Source organism: Sminthopsis crassicaudata, chromosome 3, assembly GCF_048593235.1.
Source record: "Sminthopsis crassicaudata isolate SCR6 chromosome 3, ASM4859323v1, whole genome shotgun sequence".
In the NCBI taxonomy this organism is placed as follows: Eukaryota; Metazoa; Chordata; class Mammalia; order Dasyuromorphia; family Dasyuridae; genus Sminthopsis; species Sminthopsis crassicaudata.
Genome location: NC_133619.1, coordinates 98,897,457 through 98,918,133, shown reverse-complemented (window position 1 = coordinate 98,918,133; position 20,677 = coordinate 98,897,457). Strand labels below are relative to the sequence as shown.

Here is a 20,677-nt window from a genome sequence, read left to right as displayed (position 1 = left end):
AGAATTTTTTGTAAAATAGATTAAATCTTGTCCAAGGGCATAATTTTATCATTTAAGTAAAAAAAAGGGATGCCACTGTTGAACATTTCCTCCTGGAGTATCTTAGAACATATCTTGTGTCTTCATGAACTCTTTCAACAGAAATCATTCCCTTACTTGCTTGCAAAAGTATTTTATGTTTCAGCCTATATTTCTTTTGGATAATTGCTTTAAACAATGTCACTATACTCTTTTGACTATTCTTTTGCCCATCAGCTTCCATTTTTAGTAGTGAACAGGCAATTTTCTCACCTGAATGAATTAATAACTAAGTGATTACACCTATATAGATTTTCTCTATTAATGCTTTTAGTACTCTTTCTTATAATTTCTGTCATTTAATTCCTTATATTGTAAAATAATGTCAAGATTTCCCCAGTTAGTAGGTTCACTCCTGAAAATTTTTTTGTCATTAATAGAATATAATTTATATTATTAGATTTAATTCATATATCAATTTTGCAGGTAATTCTATTTCCTTCCCTCCCTCCTTTCTTTCTTTTCTTCTTTTGCACATGAAATTTTTTTAACTGTTAATGGCAACTTTATAATTAAAATTTTGTATATGAATACAAGTTTTCAAAATGTAGTTTGTAGATATTTGTTTAAAACTTTTTTTCTTTTCTTTTTTTTTTTTTGGTTAGAACTTAATAAAACATTTGCCAGATCAGGAGCAGTTGAATTCACTGTCTAAGTTCAAGAATGAATATAATAATCTATGTGAGCCAGAACAATTTGCAGTTGTGGTGAGTACTACTCCTTGGGGTTTTGTTTCCTTTACTTTAGCATATGTGCTCTTATTGTGTTAGAGCAACCATTTTTTAGAAAACTGTTCTTGGCCTTTGACATAACATCCATTAGAACTCTTGGCCTTTTCTTATTTTGTTTGTTTCAATATTTCTTAGATACCATACCTTCATGTGATTATTTGATTCAAAATTTTTTTTTCTTTTCATTATGAAAACCCATCTGGAAGTTTGCTAAGAAATTGAATTAAAAAATTTCATTTCTGAACATATACCTCAAGGAGGCAAAGTCCAATATACAATAAAATATTCATAGTATACTGTTCTTGTTATTGTGTATTTTCAGTTTTTAATAGTAGTAATTCACTGGAGAACTCTCATTGTTTTGCCATCTCCAGTTCTAGCAACATTTTCATAGGACATAACCTCATCTTTAACATATTACTTATTTTAAAGGTTCCATTAATATTTCTTAGATATAGTTGCCTACATCACTTTTTCTCTTATTTTATCTACATATTTTTTAGTATGAATAGCATTTTATCAGAGAAATAATTTGGTGGGGTGCTGTCCTTGTTTTTTTCCAGATGCTTTATGTAATATGTAATATGGTGGATTTTTTTGTTGCAAGTTTGTGCATGAATTTCTTTTGAGAATGAATGTTTTCTCTGCGTTTTCATAAATATGTTTTTCTGTTTCATTTTTCAGTTTTATTGTCATATAACTTGGATAATTTCATTTCTTCTCAATTTTCCTTTGCTATTATTTTGTTTTTGTTTTTTTGTTGTTGTTGTTAATCACACTAATGATTTGTCTGCTTTAAATAAAAAAAATTGTCTATTTTATTGATTTAATGATTCTCTCATATTCATTTTTATAAATTATTTCTTTGAAATTTCAGAATTTCTATTGTTTTGTTCTTTCTAGAAGATTTGTTATCATTGATCTCTTTGTTCTCCCTTTAGTGGATGAAAATTTTAAAAAGATTTCTCATAAGATTTGTTTAGAGAACACATGCTAAATTTTTCTATATTCTCTTACTGTCATCCTTTTTCTTGATGAAATTATGTATTCTTTCAATGAAATTTTTTACTAAGTTTTTTTTTCCATCCTACTTTATATTCCTTTTATTGAATGACATTTATTGTAATTGTCATTAAGGAATCATATAATAATTCTGATTTTCTACATTTGCCTTTGAGAATTTTATGCCTGTCATATGCTCATTTCTTTTTATAACGTGCTAGGCATGTTGAGAAATATACTATTTTCCCCCTTTTTCCATATAATAATGACTAGATATCCTCTCATTTCTAAATTTTTAAGAATTGTATTTTAGGCCTGATTGCTTGCTTGCTTATTTATTTATTTATTTATTTATTTATTTATTTATTTATTTATTTATTTATTTATGGTGTTTGTTTTTTAGGTTTGTCAGAATTTGGGAAGGATATATAAAATTCTTCAGTGATTATAATTTTACCATTTTTTTTTCCCCTTGTACATTGCTTAATTTTATATTCAAATGTTTATATACCTTTGCTATTGGGCATATCGCCATTAAGTATTGATATTTCTTCGTTGTCTCTGGTAGCTTTAAGTTTAATGTAGTTTTTATACTTGCCTTTTTTGAAATCATGATCACTACCCCTGTTTTTTTGAGTGCACCATTAAAATAGTAGATTTTTCTCTAACTTTTTATGTTAGCTCTGTGAATTTTAATGTTTCAAGTGGGTTTTTGGAATAAACCAAACAAAGACTTAGGTTGTTTCCTGCTTTCTCTTGTCTTTTTACCCCCTTCTTGCATTTTTAGGGTGAAGTCTCCCTATTAATTTTTATTCTTGGGATAGACAATTTTATATTTCTTTTCTTTTTGTCCTCTTATTTTCTCCCCTGCATCAACCCCTAATTCATCATTTCTTTGCTAAGAACAATGCTCAGTACCATTTCTCTTTGCTCAACATAATCTGATTTCATTCTCATTTTCATTTTTCTCGTAAGAAAAATAATAGTCTTAAGAAATTTGCCAGGTGAAACTAAAAGATTAAATGATTTGTCCAGAGTCACACAACCATAATTTATTAAAATTAGGGTTTGATTTCAGGTTTATTAATTTCAATGTCTGTTCTATGTGTTACCTTCATAGAATAATAATAATAATAATAAAATTTCATATAGTGATAATAATTATATTCACATAACCCAAATTAGTTAACAGTTGCCTATGACATAAACAGTATCCCATTCACAGTTTTTTTCTTAAAAGTTTTTTCTATGAAAATAGTTATATTTTGCACATATGAGTCCTTTAACTTCTTTGGGATTTAGAAAAAGCCAAGTCAAAGGACATAAAATTTAGTTCATTTTCTAATGTCTCAAATTGTTTTCCAGAACAGTCAGACAATTTCAATTTTTAAAAGTGAATTAATTTCTATATCCTTAAGATCCCTCCATCGTTTTTTATTTGCTTGAAGCTATATGATGCTTGAAAGGAACAGAACATTTTAATTCGGTATACCTGCAGAATACACAAAATATATTAACATACCAAGACATCCAGAACCTGACATTTATATCTAAAATTTTCAGCAGTACTCTAAAACTTAAATAGAAGAGACTATGCTTATTCAGAATTAGACTATACCAATAGTCTATAAAAATTTCAAGAGTTTGTTAATTGCCAGAGTAATGAAACTACTGAGGAATTATTTAATAGAACAAATCAAGACAATAATTAAATTCTTCCTATCAGGGAAATTCAAACTAGCTTGAATTGCAAAGCAAAGGACAGTTAAAAGATATTGAGAATGATGGTATAAATAAGTTTTTTACTATGAATACAAGATAAGAATATAAGACAAGATACAACCAGATCTGAATCTTTTTCTTACAAGGTGGATGTGTGTGTGTTTAAGTATACATATGTGTGTGTGTGTGTGTGTGTGTGTGTGTGTGTGTGTGTGTATAAAATCTGTATTTTTGTATGTCAGATATTTACTAGCAGTATGACCCTGGAAAAATCATTTAATTTCTGTTTACCCCAGTTTCTTTTCAATTGTAAAATGGAAATAATAATGTCATCTACCTCCCAAAGTTGTTTAGAAGGTCAAATAATTATTTGTTATAATGCATATCAGTTATACAAAGTTTGGGATACTTTGTTATCAGAATGATGATTGATAAGGGCCTGGACTTGAGTGGTAGCTTTGTAACTGGAGATAAGTATGTAGTCAAGAGATGTTGTGGAGAAAGAAAACTTAAGATTTAATATAAGCTCATTGTACTTGTGGAATGGTAGAGAATAAGAAATTAAGTATAATATTCAGGTTTTGAACCTGAGTGATTGAAATGATGATTCTTTTGACTAAAATAAGGAAATTCAGATGAAGAGGAATGAGTTTTTAGAAAAAAAGAGGAATTATGTTGTGACCAGGTGACCATTTAAAATTGATGGGGGCCGTATATCTAGGTTAAAATGTCAAATAGGCAGTTGAAGATGTGAGAGCAGAGCTCAGAAGAGAGACCAGCCTAGGGATAGATAAACACATCTCCAAATTATCTAAGTAGAGATGTTAAGCCTACTGCAATGATGAGATCACCCGGTAAAAGAATATAGAGAAAAATGAGAAACAGACCTTTCTGGGATATTCATAGTTAATGGGCAAAAATAAAGGAGACAAAAAAGTTGAAGTTAAAATGTTATCAAGAACCAGTAGAGAACAATGAGGAGAGCATATCCAGGTGGAGAAGGAGGTCAGCATTGCTGCTGATGAAGATTGAGAAAAGGCTTTTGGTTTATTAAAGATACATGTATGGAACTGGACTAATGGCTTACTCTTTTGAGCTATAGATTAGCTTTTTTCTTCCTTCCTCAAATAATACAACCTATTTCTATTTATTTCATCTTGAAGTGTATTCCAGAGAAGCTGACTTAATTGTCTTCTTATTTATAAACTAAGAAAGCCAGTGTAAGACAATGGAAAGAATGTTCAGTTTCAATTCAGAGGACCTGCATTTAGATGTTGATTTCTTTACTTACTTATTTGTGTAGCTTTGGGAAAGCAGCTTTTCCTGACAAACTGTCAATTATTTATCTGGGAAATGATATAATTCTTCTAGATAATCTCAAATGTTTCTTCTAGCTCTAAATCTGTGATTCTGTGATCTATTGATGTAAAAGGTGGGTTTTGACCACAGGAAGATTTCTCAGAAGACTGGTATAATAATAATCCATATGAATGTTAATAAAATAATAATAAGTGGAAGGCTGAAGCAAGAGAGCAGACATCAGACTATTCTGATGAGAAAGGTAATGAAGATGAAAGTTTTAGTTGTAGGAGAATGGATATATTATATTGTTGGTAACAGAATTTGTGAGGTCAAAAGAGGTAATCTTGGTGATAGAGGAATATTAATTTTTTGAAATTTTTATGAATTTGAGCTTTTGTAGAATAATCAGTAAATATAGTGATTTGAAGATATGAATCAACATTCAGAGATTTACAAGTCATCTTTGTAACTGTGAAGCTACTATAGTGATATAGAAAAAACAGAGGAGATAAGAAATTGAGAGAGCCTTGAGAAATTAAACCTCCCTCCCTCCCCCCCACCCCCCACTAATGAATTGTTGGTGGAATTGTGGAGAGCATTCTGGAGAGCAAATGACTTACATGTGCAAAAATATCTGTAGTAGTTCTTTTTGTGGTAGCTAAGAATTGCAAAATAAGTTGGTGCCCATCAATTGGGGAATGGCTGAATAAGCTGTAATACATGAAGGTAATGGAATATTATTATTATATAAAAAATGATGAAAAAGCGGATTATAGAAAGGCCTGGAAAGATTTTACATGAACAGATGCTGAGCAAAACAAGCAGAACCAAAAATACAATGTACACATTAACAGCAAGAATGTGCGATGATCAACTATAACAGCTTGGTTCTTCTCAGTAATTCAAAGCAATCTCAATAGACTTTGGATAGAAAATACCATCTGCATCCAGAAAAACAACTAAGGAGACTAAATGTAAATCAATCTATTCCAGAAGTAGATTTTCTAGAAAGAAATGCTTTTATTTTTGTTTATTTTCCTTATCCTTCAGTAATTTATTGTCTTGTTTTCAGATGCTATCAACTGCTATAACAATTTTTTTCTTTTACAAGGAAAATTAACATTCTTTTATCCCCTTTCCTAATTTCTTTGTATATGGATTATTTATTGCATGTGAATTCCCTCTCCCACTAATCCTTTAGTAATTATTTTAAACAAATACTGATAGTGTTTTATTTTCTTTCAACTTCTGGCTAACTAGATAAGTTATTTGAATTTCCTCCTCTTAGTTAATATGTTTTTTTTTTTTTTTTTTTTGTTATACACTTTCAGTATTTTTGACTTGAATCATTATAGTTTTGTCATTCTCCATTCAGCAAAATTCACACTCCTTTAACTTCCAATTATTGCTGATTTAAAAGTGTGTTTTAGGGTTCTCATTACTTTTTTTTTTTTTTTTTTCTTCATCTGTAAAAAATTTTTTTTTTAATTCATTTTTCCAAATTATCCCCTCCTTCCCTCCACTCCCTCCCCCCGATGGCAGGTAATCCCATACATTTTACATGTGTTACAATATAACCTAGATACAATATATGTGTGTAAATACCATTTTCTTATTGCACATTAATTATTAGCTTCCGAAGGTATAAGTAACCTGGGTAGATAGACAGTAGTGCTAACAATTTACATTCGCTTCCCAGTGTTCCTTCTCTGGGTATAGTTATTTCTGTCCATCATTGATCAACTGGAAGTGAGTTGGATCTTCTTTATGTTGAAGATTTCCACTTCCATCAGAATACATCCTCATACAGTATTGTTGTTGAAGTGTATAGTGATCTTCTGGTTCTGCTCATTTCACTCAGCATCAGTTGATATAAGTCTCTCCAAGCCTCTCTGTATTCCTCCTGCTGGTCATTTCTTACAGAGCAATAATATTCCATAACCTTCATATACCGTAATTTACCCAACCATTCTCCAATTGATGGACATCCATTCAACTTCCAGTTTCTAGTTACAACAAAAAGAGCTGCCACAAACATTTTGGCACATACAGGTCCCTTTCCGCTCTTTAGTATTTCTTTGGGATATAATCCCAATAACAGCAATGCTGGGTCAAAGGGTATGCACAGTTTGACAACTTTTTGGGCATAGTTCCAAATTGCTCTCCAGAATGGCTGGATTCTTTCACAACTCCACCAACAATGTATCAGTGCCCCAGTTTTCCCACATCCCCTCCAACATTCATCATTATTTGTTCCTGTCATCTTAGCCAATCTGACAGGTGTGTAATGGTATCTCAGAGTTGTCTTAATTTGAATTTCTCTGATCAGTAGTGATTTGGAACACTCTTTTGGAAATAGTTTCAATTTCATCATCTGAGAATTGTCTGTTCATATCCCTTGACCATTTATCAATTGGAGAATGGTTTGGTTTCCTATAAATCAGGGTCAGTTCTCTATATATTTTGGAAATGGGGTTCTCATTACTTTTGAAGATGCTTATGTGAAATAAGCTACTCTGTGAATTGGATTGACATTCTGTGGGTAATCTAACAAAGGTTAGAACAGACTGATACAAAATGTGAAGAGGCCAGTATGAATTGGTCAGCAGCTTCCCAATAGATAAAACAGCACTTAGGCTTTGTCCTTTCATTAGTTAGAAACCTTTAAAAACCTGAATATCCACAGACACTAATATTCAGTAACAGATAGATGACCAGAATAAATACCCATTTGCCAAATATTCAGGCTATAATGATTACTTATGACCAGGTATAACATATAACCAGATTGGAAATAGCAAGGTATGAGATAATTGAATTGTATTAACAGTTTGTATTGACCATTGCTCTGATCATAGAAATCAATCACAGGAGATAAAAAATGCAGGTACACAACCATAACATAAGCAGTTAAAATTTAACTTTCAGCAAAACTGGATAAAATAGCTTTAATTCATTTTTACTCCAGTTAATTGTCCCACTAACTGCCAAAGGGTGGAGCTTTAAAACTCCCAAATAGCATTAATTATAAATCCAAAGAATTTTACTTCTAATAACAAATTCCATTAGCTTCAGATAAATCCTAAACAGATATTTACCATAACTTTATGTTTATAACAGTAAGAATTTGTTTCAGTAAGTTCACTTCTTTCATATCTTAAGTAAATGTTCCCATAAGTGAACATTATACATACAAATCAGTTTGCTTTTAAAAATATCCAATACATAGACAAATATTCCAAATTACATATTGTCCATAACAGAAATATTTTCAAAAGGACAAGGAAAAACTTATTTTCAGAAGCCTTTTAAAATGATGTGCATAACCTCAGGATACAATCAATTAAACTTATACAGAATACCCAGTTCTACAGAAAAGAATTTGAAAGTAGAAGCAATTAATATTTGAACCAGCAATGAGCTGCATGCAGTTCCTTAAAAATAAGCCATCATCTTAATGGGGGAAATCGAGATTAGCTTGTCCCTTTTCCATGTGGTTGCCCTCCCCCCATTCCACCATGCTTCCCCATCCCAACTTCTCACAGCTAACCATTTAGGGTGCCATATTCCCCAGGAGCCAATCTGCCAGCTAAAGACAGGCCCCAACCTCATAGGGTATCTCCTTTTCCATGGCAAATGGCAAATTCATTAAGGATTTGTGCTTTTTTTGTTCCCCATTTCTAGAAAGCTTTAAATTCCCAGTAATATAAAACTGCTTTTCCTATCATATTTCAAATAATGAATTTCTCTCTGGTCTCACGTGGCCATTATTCCCAATGGACTTTTTCTAAACCCCAACTTTGGCCACAGTTGGAGCCTTTAGAAAAGTCTGGCCTGTCTTTACTTAATTAAAGGCAAGTTAACAGAACTCCAACAAGTTCTTAAGAACTTACATTCAAAAAAGATGATCAAATCTAGCCTGCAAAGGCAACAATAAAATTATTTCCCACAATTTAAAAATCATCTTAAAATTTCTAATCAGATGTTTTTCCAGCCAAATTTCAAAGCAATTAGCATAAACTCCTTTTGTTCTCCAGAGGCCTTATGTAGGGTAGCTCAATCCAAGCCAGGCCTGAATTTAAACTACCCAAGTGCCAGTTTTTAAAAGTTTAAGATCACAAACAAATTTCATACTAAGTACAATTGGAACATTGAAATAGCCAATTACCAAATTTCTTAATTTAGCAGAGCTCTGAACCAACAGAACAGACAAACAAATCACATAAAACACATGCTCATGAGATTGCAAAATCAAAAACATCTAACACAGACCAGGGGCTAATTTTAGAATATCCCTGAGGGAAGTTGTTAGCTCCAGAGTCTTCTCTCCCAGAATCCAAATGGAGCTTTGTTAGGATTCTTACAAGGTGCTAAGTCACTGGAATGAATAGAGACAATAATTATCTCCCTACAAGGAGATGTTCTGTGCCAGAACTTGAAAGAAGGTACTGAGTGAAATTGAAGAGACAATGATTAAATCTAATTTAGCATTAATTTAATATTACAACAAATAATGGTTTCCTAGTGATGAAATGATTGGTATATACTCAGTAGATAACATATAAGCAGGAAGCTCTCAGAACTTCAGGGGAAAACTTCTCAGGACATTCAGAGTGAAGATTTATTCCCATGTCTACCTTCGTGCTGGCTGGAGACATTCTGACAAGAGCTCTTGGGGAACCAAAGAGAGAGATAGGTCTCTAAGAAAGCTAAATGGGCCCAGGAAAAGATTCAGGACTTTGAAAGACAAAATAAAGGATCTGGACTTTAACTCCTAACTGCATTTTAGTATTACTGAACTGAACTGAAAGGAAGGCTGCTCCCAGAAAAGAAATCCTGCTCCCAGAGAACGATTACAATTTAGAGAAACAGAACATTACAGAACTTTTTATTTTTTATTTTTAAATTTTTTTTAAGCCAGATGGTGTCTTAAAAACAGACATCCAAATTTATACTCTGGAATGCCCAGAGTTGTGCCAACTAGCACACAGAACCAGATGTGTTTTAAACACCAGGTAGGTTTCCCTGCTTCCAGAGGACCCCACTCCTAGAATTTATGCCATCAGCATTTCTTTATTCTGGGAATCCAGGTGCTAGCACAGATAGACAGAACAAAACTGATCTTAAGACATCCAGAAGATTTACATTCCTGTGGCTGAAATGGAGTGTCCACCGTTGGGCTTCAGGCACAGTTGTGGTTGACAACTGCTTTTTCCCGGAGGGCTGGCCTCTCCTAAGCAAAGAACCCAGGTCCCCAGCCACCATGAGGCCCAAGGGGGAGACCTGAAGGTCTCTTATCTCTAATCCTACTCATTTTCTAACATCTAAGTGGAAAGCCTCCAAAATATAATGTTAGAGAAACTGAGGCAAGATAGAAATTAGAGAGTATTTAATAATTTATTTAAAGGGAGAGATATACTGGGACCATATGGATCCATGGTTTGGTCCCAGGACTGAATGAGATTATTGTCTCCAAGAATCCAGCAGCCAATGTGAGTTCTCAGTGACTAGACACATGGCTCAGACTCAGGGAGTAGACTGAGGCAGGTGTGGAGTCAAGATACTGAAAGCAGAAAGGGATTCTGACAGGATGGGGTGAGTCTTCGGAGATGGGGGGAAGAACCCCAAAGATGGGGAGAAGCATCTTGATAAGACAACATCTTTCGTTCCCATAGCTTGGGGATGGGGTGAGGCATTCTGATATTCCAAAACACATAGATCTTTTAACCTTATCAAATATTCTGATAAAGAGGGAGGGGAGTACTGAGCTTTGAGCTGATTATAAACTGAAGAGAGAAACTTAGTCCCCACTGGGTCAGGGTAATTAGGAAACTATGTCAGGACAATAAAAGAGAACTGTGGCATAACAATACTAACCTTATTTGGACTTTTCTAGGTAACAACTCTGAATTAATCCAGTACTAATTTCATTTTTCATTCAATGCCTTTAGAGAGAAATTGATTTATTATTAAATGCCACCTACTTATTATACTCCAGTGGTTTTCTCTCACTATCAGCTGTTGTGAGATTTAAAAATTCCAATTAGCTATCACAAATGACTATGTGTTTTAAAAGCCAAATATAAAAGAACTTTAATAATATCCAAAAGCAGCAAAGAATAGACCTTTTGCAATAACAAAACCAGCATATAAGGATAATAACTAAACACACTACAATTATTAATATCAGAATAAAAGAAAAAAAAAGAGAAAACATCAATTTGGGGGAGCACCGACTCTGATTCACTGTGGCTGGGAAATCCTGTGTTCAGCCTATGAGTCCCGAACTGGGAATAGTTCCAAGGCAGAGTGTCCTCTCCATGAATGAGACTCCAATGAGCCATTTCAGAGCAGGGGCTTTTATGGGGTTACAGACAAAGAAGGCTTTGGGCCAGGGATTTAGAATATGGCGGGCCAAGGCTTTGGCCCGCCTTCTTGGCTATTGACCATGGGAATACAGATGTGTTAGCTCATCAAGGAGATAACCATGAGGGGCTGCAAGGTTGTAATTAATAAATGACATACATGGGAAATTAGCCATTTCTCCCAAGTACTGTCCTTGAGTTTCAGCAGGGGCCAGTTTCTGCAACATAGATAAGCACCCAATGCATACATAATACATTCCTTGAGAAGTGAACTTTTCTTGAGGAGTCAACTAAAGGACAGAGTGAACTTACTCAGGAATAGGGAATATTCCTTCACCTGGATAAACTATAAAATCCTCAAAGGTTCAAAACCTTTAGCACTAAGCCTTTTATTACCTTTCCAATATTTTTATAACTTATTCCCATCTATGTAGTAGATACTATCTAGGGTCCTTACACAAGACATTCCACCTCCCAGCTCCAGGCACTGACTAGCCCTCTTGCATGCAATGCTTTCCCTCCTCATCTCAACCTCTTGGCTTCCTTCAAGTACAAACTGAAATCCCTTCAATAGGAAATCTGTACCAATCTCTCTTAATTATAGTGTCTTCCCTCTGTTAATTATTTCATATTTATCTTGTATATTTCTAAGTTGTATGTAGTTTGCATATTGTCTCCCTCTTTAGATTGTGAACTCCTCAGGGACAGGGATTGTCCTTTTGCCTTTCTTTGTACCTTTAGAGTTAGCTCAATACCTGCCATACAGAACCACTTAATAAATGGATTGAGTGACTGGAAGCTCTTGGCTTCCATATCCCCTGCTATCTTTCCTTGGTGAACTGGCAGGCAGCTCTCAAGCCCTATTAGTGGGTTCCAGTGTTGACCTGCTTCTCTTCTAGCACCTTAAAGAGTTTTCTTGGTCAGATTTCTACTGAGAAGAATGTATTAGGCTTAATGGGCTCCAGAGCATCTCCAATCAATGTGCTGTGGGCTCTTAGAATTCCTTAAACTTCTCTTCTCATAGGTTTTAAAGGTTTCAAATTTTTTTTATGTGAGCTTTCTCTTGATTCTGTTGCAGGCCCATCAGGGAGGGAGGGAGGGAGAGAGGGAAAGTCCAGAGAAAGGAAAAAGAGAAAAAGAGGGGGAGGAGGGAGGGAGAGAGAGAGGGGGGGGGGAGGGGGAGAAAGGGGGAGAGAGGAGGAGAGAGGAGGAGAGAAGAGGAGAGAGGAGGAGAGAAGAGGAGAGAGGAGGAGAGAGTGGGAGAGAGGGGGAGAGGAAGGGAGAGGAAGGGAGAGAGATTCCTGCTATCCTATGTGGAATGGAGGATTATAATTTGTTTCTTTTTTTAATGTTTATTTTTGGTCATTATTTTATGTAGTGTTTTTGTTTTTCTTGGTAGATATGAAAGAGCTGAGCTCCTCCATAACATTTCATATCACCATCCTAATTAAAATTGTCTAATAAATCTTAATATATTTATTCCTGAATCATTTTTCAAGTACGATATTTCTTTTTCAGTCAATATTCCTAAGACATTGGGTAAAACCATTGATTATTTAATGAATATGTGAATGGATATCCTTTTTTTTCTATTTAAAACAGTAATTTTATTTTTAAAAAAAATCAAATGTAGACATTTAAATATGTAAGGAACAGTGAGAGAAAGTGCATAGAAACATCAAATTTTATTATTGTATAGCTTATTTATAGAGCGTTTGAGACTTTTTTCTTTTAAGTTTATATTAATAGTAGTTGAATGAAACATAGTAGTTTCAGCATTGGTTCTCTGTGTTCCCTTCTGATCCTCTTTATCTCTTGTCTGTATATTTTTAAAAAATATTTTATTCACAATTTACTTTTTACTGTTGCCCTCAACTCTCCTTTCATGAAATCATCACCGATATTTATATAGAACTTTAAGATAAACATATTATTTAGTTCAAAGTTAACTAACTAGTAAGTTAGTTAAGCAAAATAGATGGACATGTTGGTCATGACTGAAAAATGTAAATCCCATTTTCTTTTTTATAAGTATTCAAATTTTAGTACATACAAGAATCATATTCATTTTATTTTTCAAAAATATTAGTGTGGTAAAAGCCTCTGTTTTCAACTCCCCTATGCTTTTATTATTACCATGCTCCCCTTAATTGAGTGTAAGATTTAGGTCTGATTTCTATATATCTTCTGTCTAGTTGATATTACTCTTTTGTCTTCCTGATTGTCATTTAGCCAATCAGTCATTCAATAATCAGTTGTGCTTTAAAATCTTTCTGGAGACATTTGCAGAAAATAGGCTCTCTAAATATCAAGAAAAAGGCTTTGTGTTAAAAAAAAAACAACTGGAGAAATATATAAGTTCCAAATATTATGCACCTATTATGTACTGTATACTGTATTAAATAATGGAGATACATGAAAAACAACAAAGGAAAACCATCTCTGTTCTCATAGAGTTTATATTCTGTTGTAACTGAAATTTACATGATGTTTGAACTTTTGCAGAACACTTTATATCATTGTCTCATTTCTTTTTCTCAGCACCTTTGTGAGGTTGATTCTTCTATATTATTATTTTTCTTTAACATATTAGGGAGCTGTGATTAAGGAAAGCTAAGTTACTTGACCAGTTAGAGATAGAAGGTATCAGAAAATAATTCAAATCCATTTGCTCTGACTCCAAAGCTAAGGTCGTTTTCCCTATTTACAGCATTACAGGAGATGCTGGGTAACCAATTTCTTCCAAGTTTAATCTTGTAGCAGTAGCAGGCCTACTTATTAGAAAAATAATGGAGATGATAAAGTCCTTTGAAGATGTATAATACTAGGAAAGGTGACCATAGGGAAAGACATTTTCTGAATATTAACTACCATCATTTCCATAATACAATTTATGGAACTGGCCACTTGAAACATTTAATTGATATAAAGTGCTTTTTAAATATTATGTTGCTATATTTCAGATGTTACTGAGATGTCTTATTTCAGAACTTTTTTTTTTTTTTTTCCATCAGAGAAGTAGTGGGCTATGAATAAAGAACATTGTGTACTATTGAAGGTGGTTTTATCAAGTTGTTCTAGTTATGTTTGAGAGAGAGGGTGTGTGTGTGTGACAGAGAGAGATTAAGAGAGAATACTATTGAAGGAGTTACTAAAGTTATTGTAGAATAGTATTTAAAATTCATTTGTAAGACATTAAAAATAAAATTACTGACCTTGAAATATTTAAATGAGACATACAAATTAATGAAAATTTACTAAAAAATTTTGCATTCTGTTAAGTTTTTTACTTTGAGCTTAAGTGTAATGAGCAAATGTGTATTTCTACAGTAATAGAGTGGACTTTAATTTCCTTGATAGATATCTCATTTATTTATTTCTTTGTGATTGTGTTTGCCAGGCAAAAACCTTACTGATATTGCAATTTGATGGCATAGTTTGCTTAATTGCTTTCATGTGGGAGCAAACAAAACACCTCACATTACTGGATAACAGCCATTTATCATTCATTTGAAATAAGACCTAACGCAAAAAATTCCTTTGAATCTATACTGTTCACAGACAACAGTTTTTAAAAGTTGCTTTTCAGAATTGTATTGCAACTTGTTCTCAGGAAGCATTTTTTCCTATAATGTAGAGAGCATAATATTGCATAAACCATTCTATTATTAAAAAATCTTTTACTTGAGCAACAAAAAAAAGGGAAAACTTTAATATTTTTAGCTGGAGGCAGTTAAACTAATTCTGTCTTTTAATTGTTGATATAATAATAAAAATAGTCCTTGATAAGTGATTTATAGATAAGGATAGTATAGATTTTATTGGTCAGAGAAAGCATAATTGACTACTTGCTAGGATTTCCTCTTCAATGTACATTATACTCTTGGGGGATGATATGAATCTAATAATGGCCTATATTTAATGGGAGGCTATATTACATATGTGTGGATTCTAATTCAGCTGTAAATATGTATCTACAGTGGGCTTTGGAATTAGATTTAGAAATGTTTTTTTGGAAATATGACATACATAAATAAGAGTGATTAAAAACATTTTCCCTATTGAATATACATAAGAATATAGTACATGGGAGCAGAGTATTATAAAATATAACTATAAAGATACGTTTTCCTTAGTTTAAAATCAGAGATCCTAGATTAATTACCACTTATGTAATCTTGGTCATCTTTCTTTACATCTGTATCTTTTGTTTTCCTCATTTGTAAAATAAAGAAGTTGAAGTACATGACTCCTATCCAGGACTCAGTTATTTTTTTCTTGAGTCTTTTTGCTTTATTTGTGAAGTGATCTCCCAGCTCCCTGGGACTTTAAAATTGAACTGGAATTCCTGTGGCAACCTCAGTGGCTTAGAATTTATGATGATTTTTGGAGTGAGGAACAGAAGTAGCCAGAAATCTGATATATCTCAAATCAACTATTAAATAGATAGACTTAGATCTTCCATTGTAGAAAATTTAATTGGGAATTATCACATTCCTTTTTTAAAATTAGCATTGCATAGTGAAAAAATATTTTAATTTGGGATCAAAGACAGTTAAAATCCTAAGAGTAAAATAACACTGTAATTTGCTAATTTATTGGATGCAACATAGGTGTAGGATAAATAGAATGTTGGTCTTGTAATAAGGAGACATTTATTTGAATTACATTACTAGCTATATTAGCATTATAAGTGACATCTTTTTGGGACCCATTTTCTCATCTTTAAAAGATGGATAATAATGTCTCTTTTACCTAATTCACTATCTAGCATAGATTAAGAGCTGGAAGGGACTTCAGAGACTATCTACCTACTGGTTTTATAGATTTACAAATGAGAAAACTCAAACACAGAAAGGTTAAATAGGTTTTTCAAAGATAATTAGTCAGTCACAAAGAAAGAATTCAAGCCTAATGTCCAAAAATGCTTCCTGGATATTAAAAAAATAGGATATATAAATATCTTTTAATTTTTGTTCTGGGTTTCTGCTTTCATGGGGAACCTTCTTAATATGAAAACTCCTTCTCCCAATGTATTTCAGCAGCAAGTCTGTAAAATGATAGTCTTAGAAATTTGCCTGGGGCACTAAGTTCTTTAACTACTTGCCCAAGCTCACTTAGCTATTATATATTAGATAGAAGACTTTAATTTAATACTTTCTGCTTCCAAAACTGACTTCCTATATACTATACCTTACTTCTTTTTGCAATTTATTATTGTTATTGTTGTCATTTATTTCACAGGAGGAAAGTATATTATAATCCTTAAAAGATCTCACAAATTAAATTGTTACTTCAAATTCCTCTAAGAACTTAAAATCATCATGCCTATTGTTTAAGATTGGTCGTTGTCGGGGCTGGCTAGGTGGCACATTGGATTGAGCACCAGCCTTGAACAGGAGGATCCGAGTTCAAATCTGGTCTCAGACACTTAACACTTCCTAGTTGTGTAACCCTGGGCAAGTCACTTAACCCCAGCCTCAGGGGGGGGGGGAAATAAATAAGATTGGTCATTGTCATCATCACTGTCATTATGAAAAGTGAATTTCACAAAATGCAGAGCCCTATAAAAGGAAAATGTTAAGATTTTAAGAAATATTGTAATGTCAGAGAAACTGAGGCAAAATTGAGATTAGAGAGTATTTAATAATTTATTTAAAAGGGAGAGATTTACTGGGACCAAGGGATCCATGGTTTGGTCCCAGGGTTGAATAAGACTATCATCAAGGTGAGTTCTAAATGACATATATACACGTGGCTCAGATACTGGGGTAGAGGGGTCAGGGTCAGAGTCAGGGTGCTGAGAGCAGGAACAGCATTCTGACTAGGTGGGGTGAGCCTGTGGAGAGGGGGATGACATAATAGGGGAGGCACCCAGGAGATGGGGAGAGGCATCTTGATAAGATGGTATCTGATATTCTGGTAGCTTGGGACGGGGAGTGGAATTCTGATATTCTAAAATATAAGATCTTTTATCTTTATCAAATATTCTGATTAAGAGGGAGGGGTGGTTTTGCAGGATTGAGCAGAACAATTATAAACTGAGGTAGAACAATTGGAGAAACTGTCAGGACAATAAAAGAGAACTGTGGCATAACAATATTAGAGCAGGTTATCAGTGTTAGTAAAGAGATTGGAGAGAGAGTTATATATAATAACTTACATAAATAATAACAAGACTATAGAAATTATAGTAAAAACTTGAAGTGCTCACATATAAATAATCTGTTCTCATCAGTGAGAAAAATATAAATTTTGTAGGTTTTGTAAAATCCAATTTTCTAAAATGGGGTTACTCCCTTCAGCTAATGGTCTTTTGTGTGAATTTGAGGATTTTTGAAATAAGGAAACTTTTCAGGTTCTTCCACCTGTTTTAATTCCTACATTTTAAAAATAAATAACTATATAGTAACTCAGCATCTAAACTAAAGTTGGCATAAAAGAGAAGAAAGCAATGCACAAAAATTGTGTTTAAAAAAGATGTTAAAAGTTTATTTTGTTCTGATGGAGGACAATGTGATGAGCCAAATCAGTTCCAATAGAGCAGTAATGAATTGAACCAGCTACACCCAGCAAAAGAACTCTGGGAGTTGACTATGAACCACTCCATAGAATTCCCAATCCCTATATTTTTGTCCGCCTACATTTTTTACTTCCTTCACAAGCTAATTGTACACTGTTTCAAAGTCCGATTCTTTTTGTACAGCAAAATAACTGTTTGAACATGTATACATATATTGTATTTAACATATTTAACATGTATTGCTAAACCTGCCATCTGGGGGAAGGGGTGGGAGGAAGGAGAAGAAAAATTGAAACAAAAGGTTTTACAATTGTCAAAGCTGGAAAATTACCTCTGCATAAAATTTTTGTAAAAATAAAAAAATAAATTAAAAAAATTTAAAAATATTTATTTTGTACTACATTAGAAATAGTAGGCATAGAATTGATGCTGTAGTCCTCCAAATCTGCATCCAAATATTCATGGCTACTTTACAATCTTCAAAAAATACTTTCCCAGTTTTTCCATTTTATATATCAAGTCTCATTCCTGTTAGATTTTAGAGAAGTTTCCTCCCTTTTGGAAGACTCCAGGATTTTGATTGAGAGCATGGTATTATCTATATTACATGCATCCTAAGACTATAATTTAAGATCTTGAAACTCAGTAATTGTTTAAAGGCAAGTAAAGTTGATTATGGTATTGGAATGATTTTTAATGTACTCAAGAATTGGCTTAGAAGGGAAATGTTGAGTATCTTTGGTAAATTTAATTTAATTTTTTTTTTTAATGTGGAGTGTCTTATCTCTGAATTCTAGGTGATATAAATCTCTTTTGTTCCAGATAGATAATGATTTTTGAAGTTATAGTAGAAAAAGGGGAAGACCTAATCTTGTTACAGTGGTAAAAGCAAAAGTAAGCAAAAAGCAGTTGGACAGAGGAAGACAATTAATGAAGGCATGAAATCTTCCTATAGAATTGTGGATGAGTGCCAGAAGAAAGGCCTTGAGGATAAAGATCTTCTGTGAAGGAAGTTTATATTTTTCCCTTGGGATTTTCCATATGTAATTAATATTCAGTAGTGAAAGAGGAATTAACTTTCAGTAGAAAAAGAGCCTTACAATTACTTATCAGTCATTAAATTATATTTAATTGTATAGTAAGTGTATGTATATGTGTATGTGTATATACACACATACACACACACACATATATATGTGTGTATATATATATATATATATATTTCTTTTTAAATATATATATTTTCTTTTTCTTTATTGTTTTGCTAAGGCAATTAGGGTTAAGTGACTTGCCCAGGATCACACAGCCAGGAAGTGTTAAGTGTCTGAGGTCAGATTTGAACTCAGGTCCATTTGACTTCCCGGATGGTGCTCTGTCCACTGAGCCACCTAGCTGCCCTTAAATATATATATTTTCTAAGGAGACATAGCTAGTAACTATCTGAGGCCAATCTGAACCCTGATTTCTCTGCCTCCAAGATCCCCTCTTTTACGTATCTCAGATTTGTCATAACATCTTATGAAATGATGTATAAAGTTCTTTGTAATAGTTAAGCACTATAGAAAGGTAATAATTCTAACAGTTATGTAAAAATAGAATGTGTATTATGAATGACACTCAGTATTTAAAAACTGAGTACAAATGAAATTTTCCTTTTTTTTTTGTTTGCTATTTGTTTTTTTTTTTTTTTGTTATTGTTTATTTTGTTTTGTTTTGTTTATAAGGTATTCTTGATACCTCTCTTTACATTTGAATCATACTTAATCTTTTTGAAGTTTTTTGGGGACCTGTACCTTGCTGTATTTGTTTAAAGGTAGATGGAATAGTTGATTTGTATAACTAAATAAGTTTTAAACTAACTTCTGTCCAAACTTGATGGGAGTAGGATTAGGATGTGGTTAAGAGCATACCCTGAATTTGCTGAGCTGCTTGATTTAATAAGAGAGGGCTGCTGCATGACAGTAGAAATAATTTTGGTTTTGAGAGTATAGTCTTCTCAAGAGCAACTTGAGAGAAATGGCCTAAGGTGAAGCATGGCCTTTCAGTGATGGACTAGTTAAAACTTCAGTTTGGGGGCAGTTGGTAGTACAGTAGGTAGAGCAAAAGGCCTGGTGTCAGGAAGATCTGAGTTCCAATCCAGCCTCAGAAACTTACTTTGTGACCCTTGGCAAGTCATTTAACCCTGTTTACCTCAGTTTCCTCATCTGTAAAAAAAATGGACATACTAGAGAAGGAAATAGTAAATTGCTCCATCATCTTTATTTACTAAGAAAACCATAGGGTCACGTAGAATGAGATATAACTGAATGACTAACAACAATGAAAAAGTTTTAGGACATCTTGTAGCTAGCAGATTTAAAATAATGAAAGGTACCATATAATAACACATATTTGAAGCCAGAGGATTTGTGTTCAAATGGCATTCTATACCAATGTGACTTTGGCTAATTACTTATCTATACAATTAAGACATTGGACTACTTAGCCTTCAGTGTCCATTCTGACTTTTAATGTATGAATCCATAATCCGTAATTTCAGGCTTTTGTTATATCTTCTAGATATAAATTTTATTAGTCCAACCAAACCAAACTTTTTTCTTTTGTTCTTTGAGTTAGTTATTACTCATGCTTTTCTTTTTCTGGAATGACTTTTGGGTCCATCTCACCCAAATGTAATATTTTTCTCTTAAATCTTCTTATTACTTTGTTCCTCTTGTATGACATTGTCTGTCTTGAATTATGATTTCTTGTGCACTATTCCATATTCCTTATAAATTTGTCAGCTCTGGGAGAACAGTGGTAGCATTACACAGTTCTTTCAACAAATGTTTGTGGAATTGAATTGTACTATAAAAATAGTTTGATTTGAAAAATGAGATCTCTGAATGAAATAATAGAAATGTGAACTATTTCCATGGCTTAAAACACACATGAACAATCAGTGTGTGAGTTTT

General features: G+C 33.0%; 1 protein-coding gene across 2 annotated transcripts in view; it reads left to right on the top strand.

The window, feature by feature from the left end:
* DIAPH3 (diaphanous related formin 3) overlaps positions 1-20,677 on the top strand; it is a 424,016-nt gene that overhangs the window by 199,846 nt on the left and 203,493 nt on the right. For both annotated transcript variants that reach the window (XM_074299215.1, XM_074299214.1), the window contains one exon: positions 684-785. In XM_074299215.1, the coding sequence (XP_074155316.1) occupies positions 684-785 (102 nt within the window). The remainder of the gene's footprint in view (positions 1-683; positions 786-20,677) is intronic.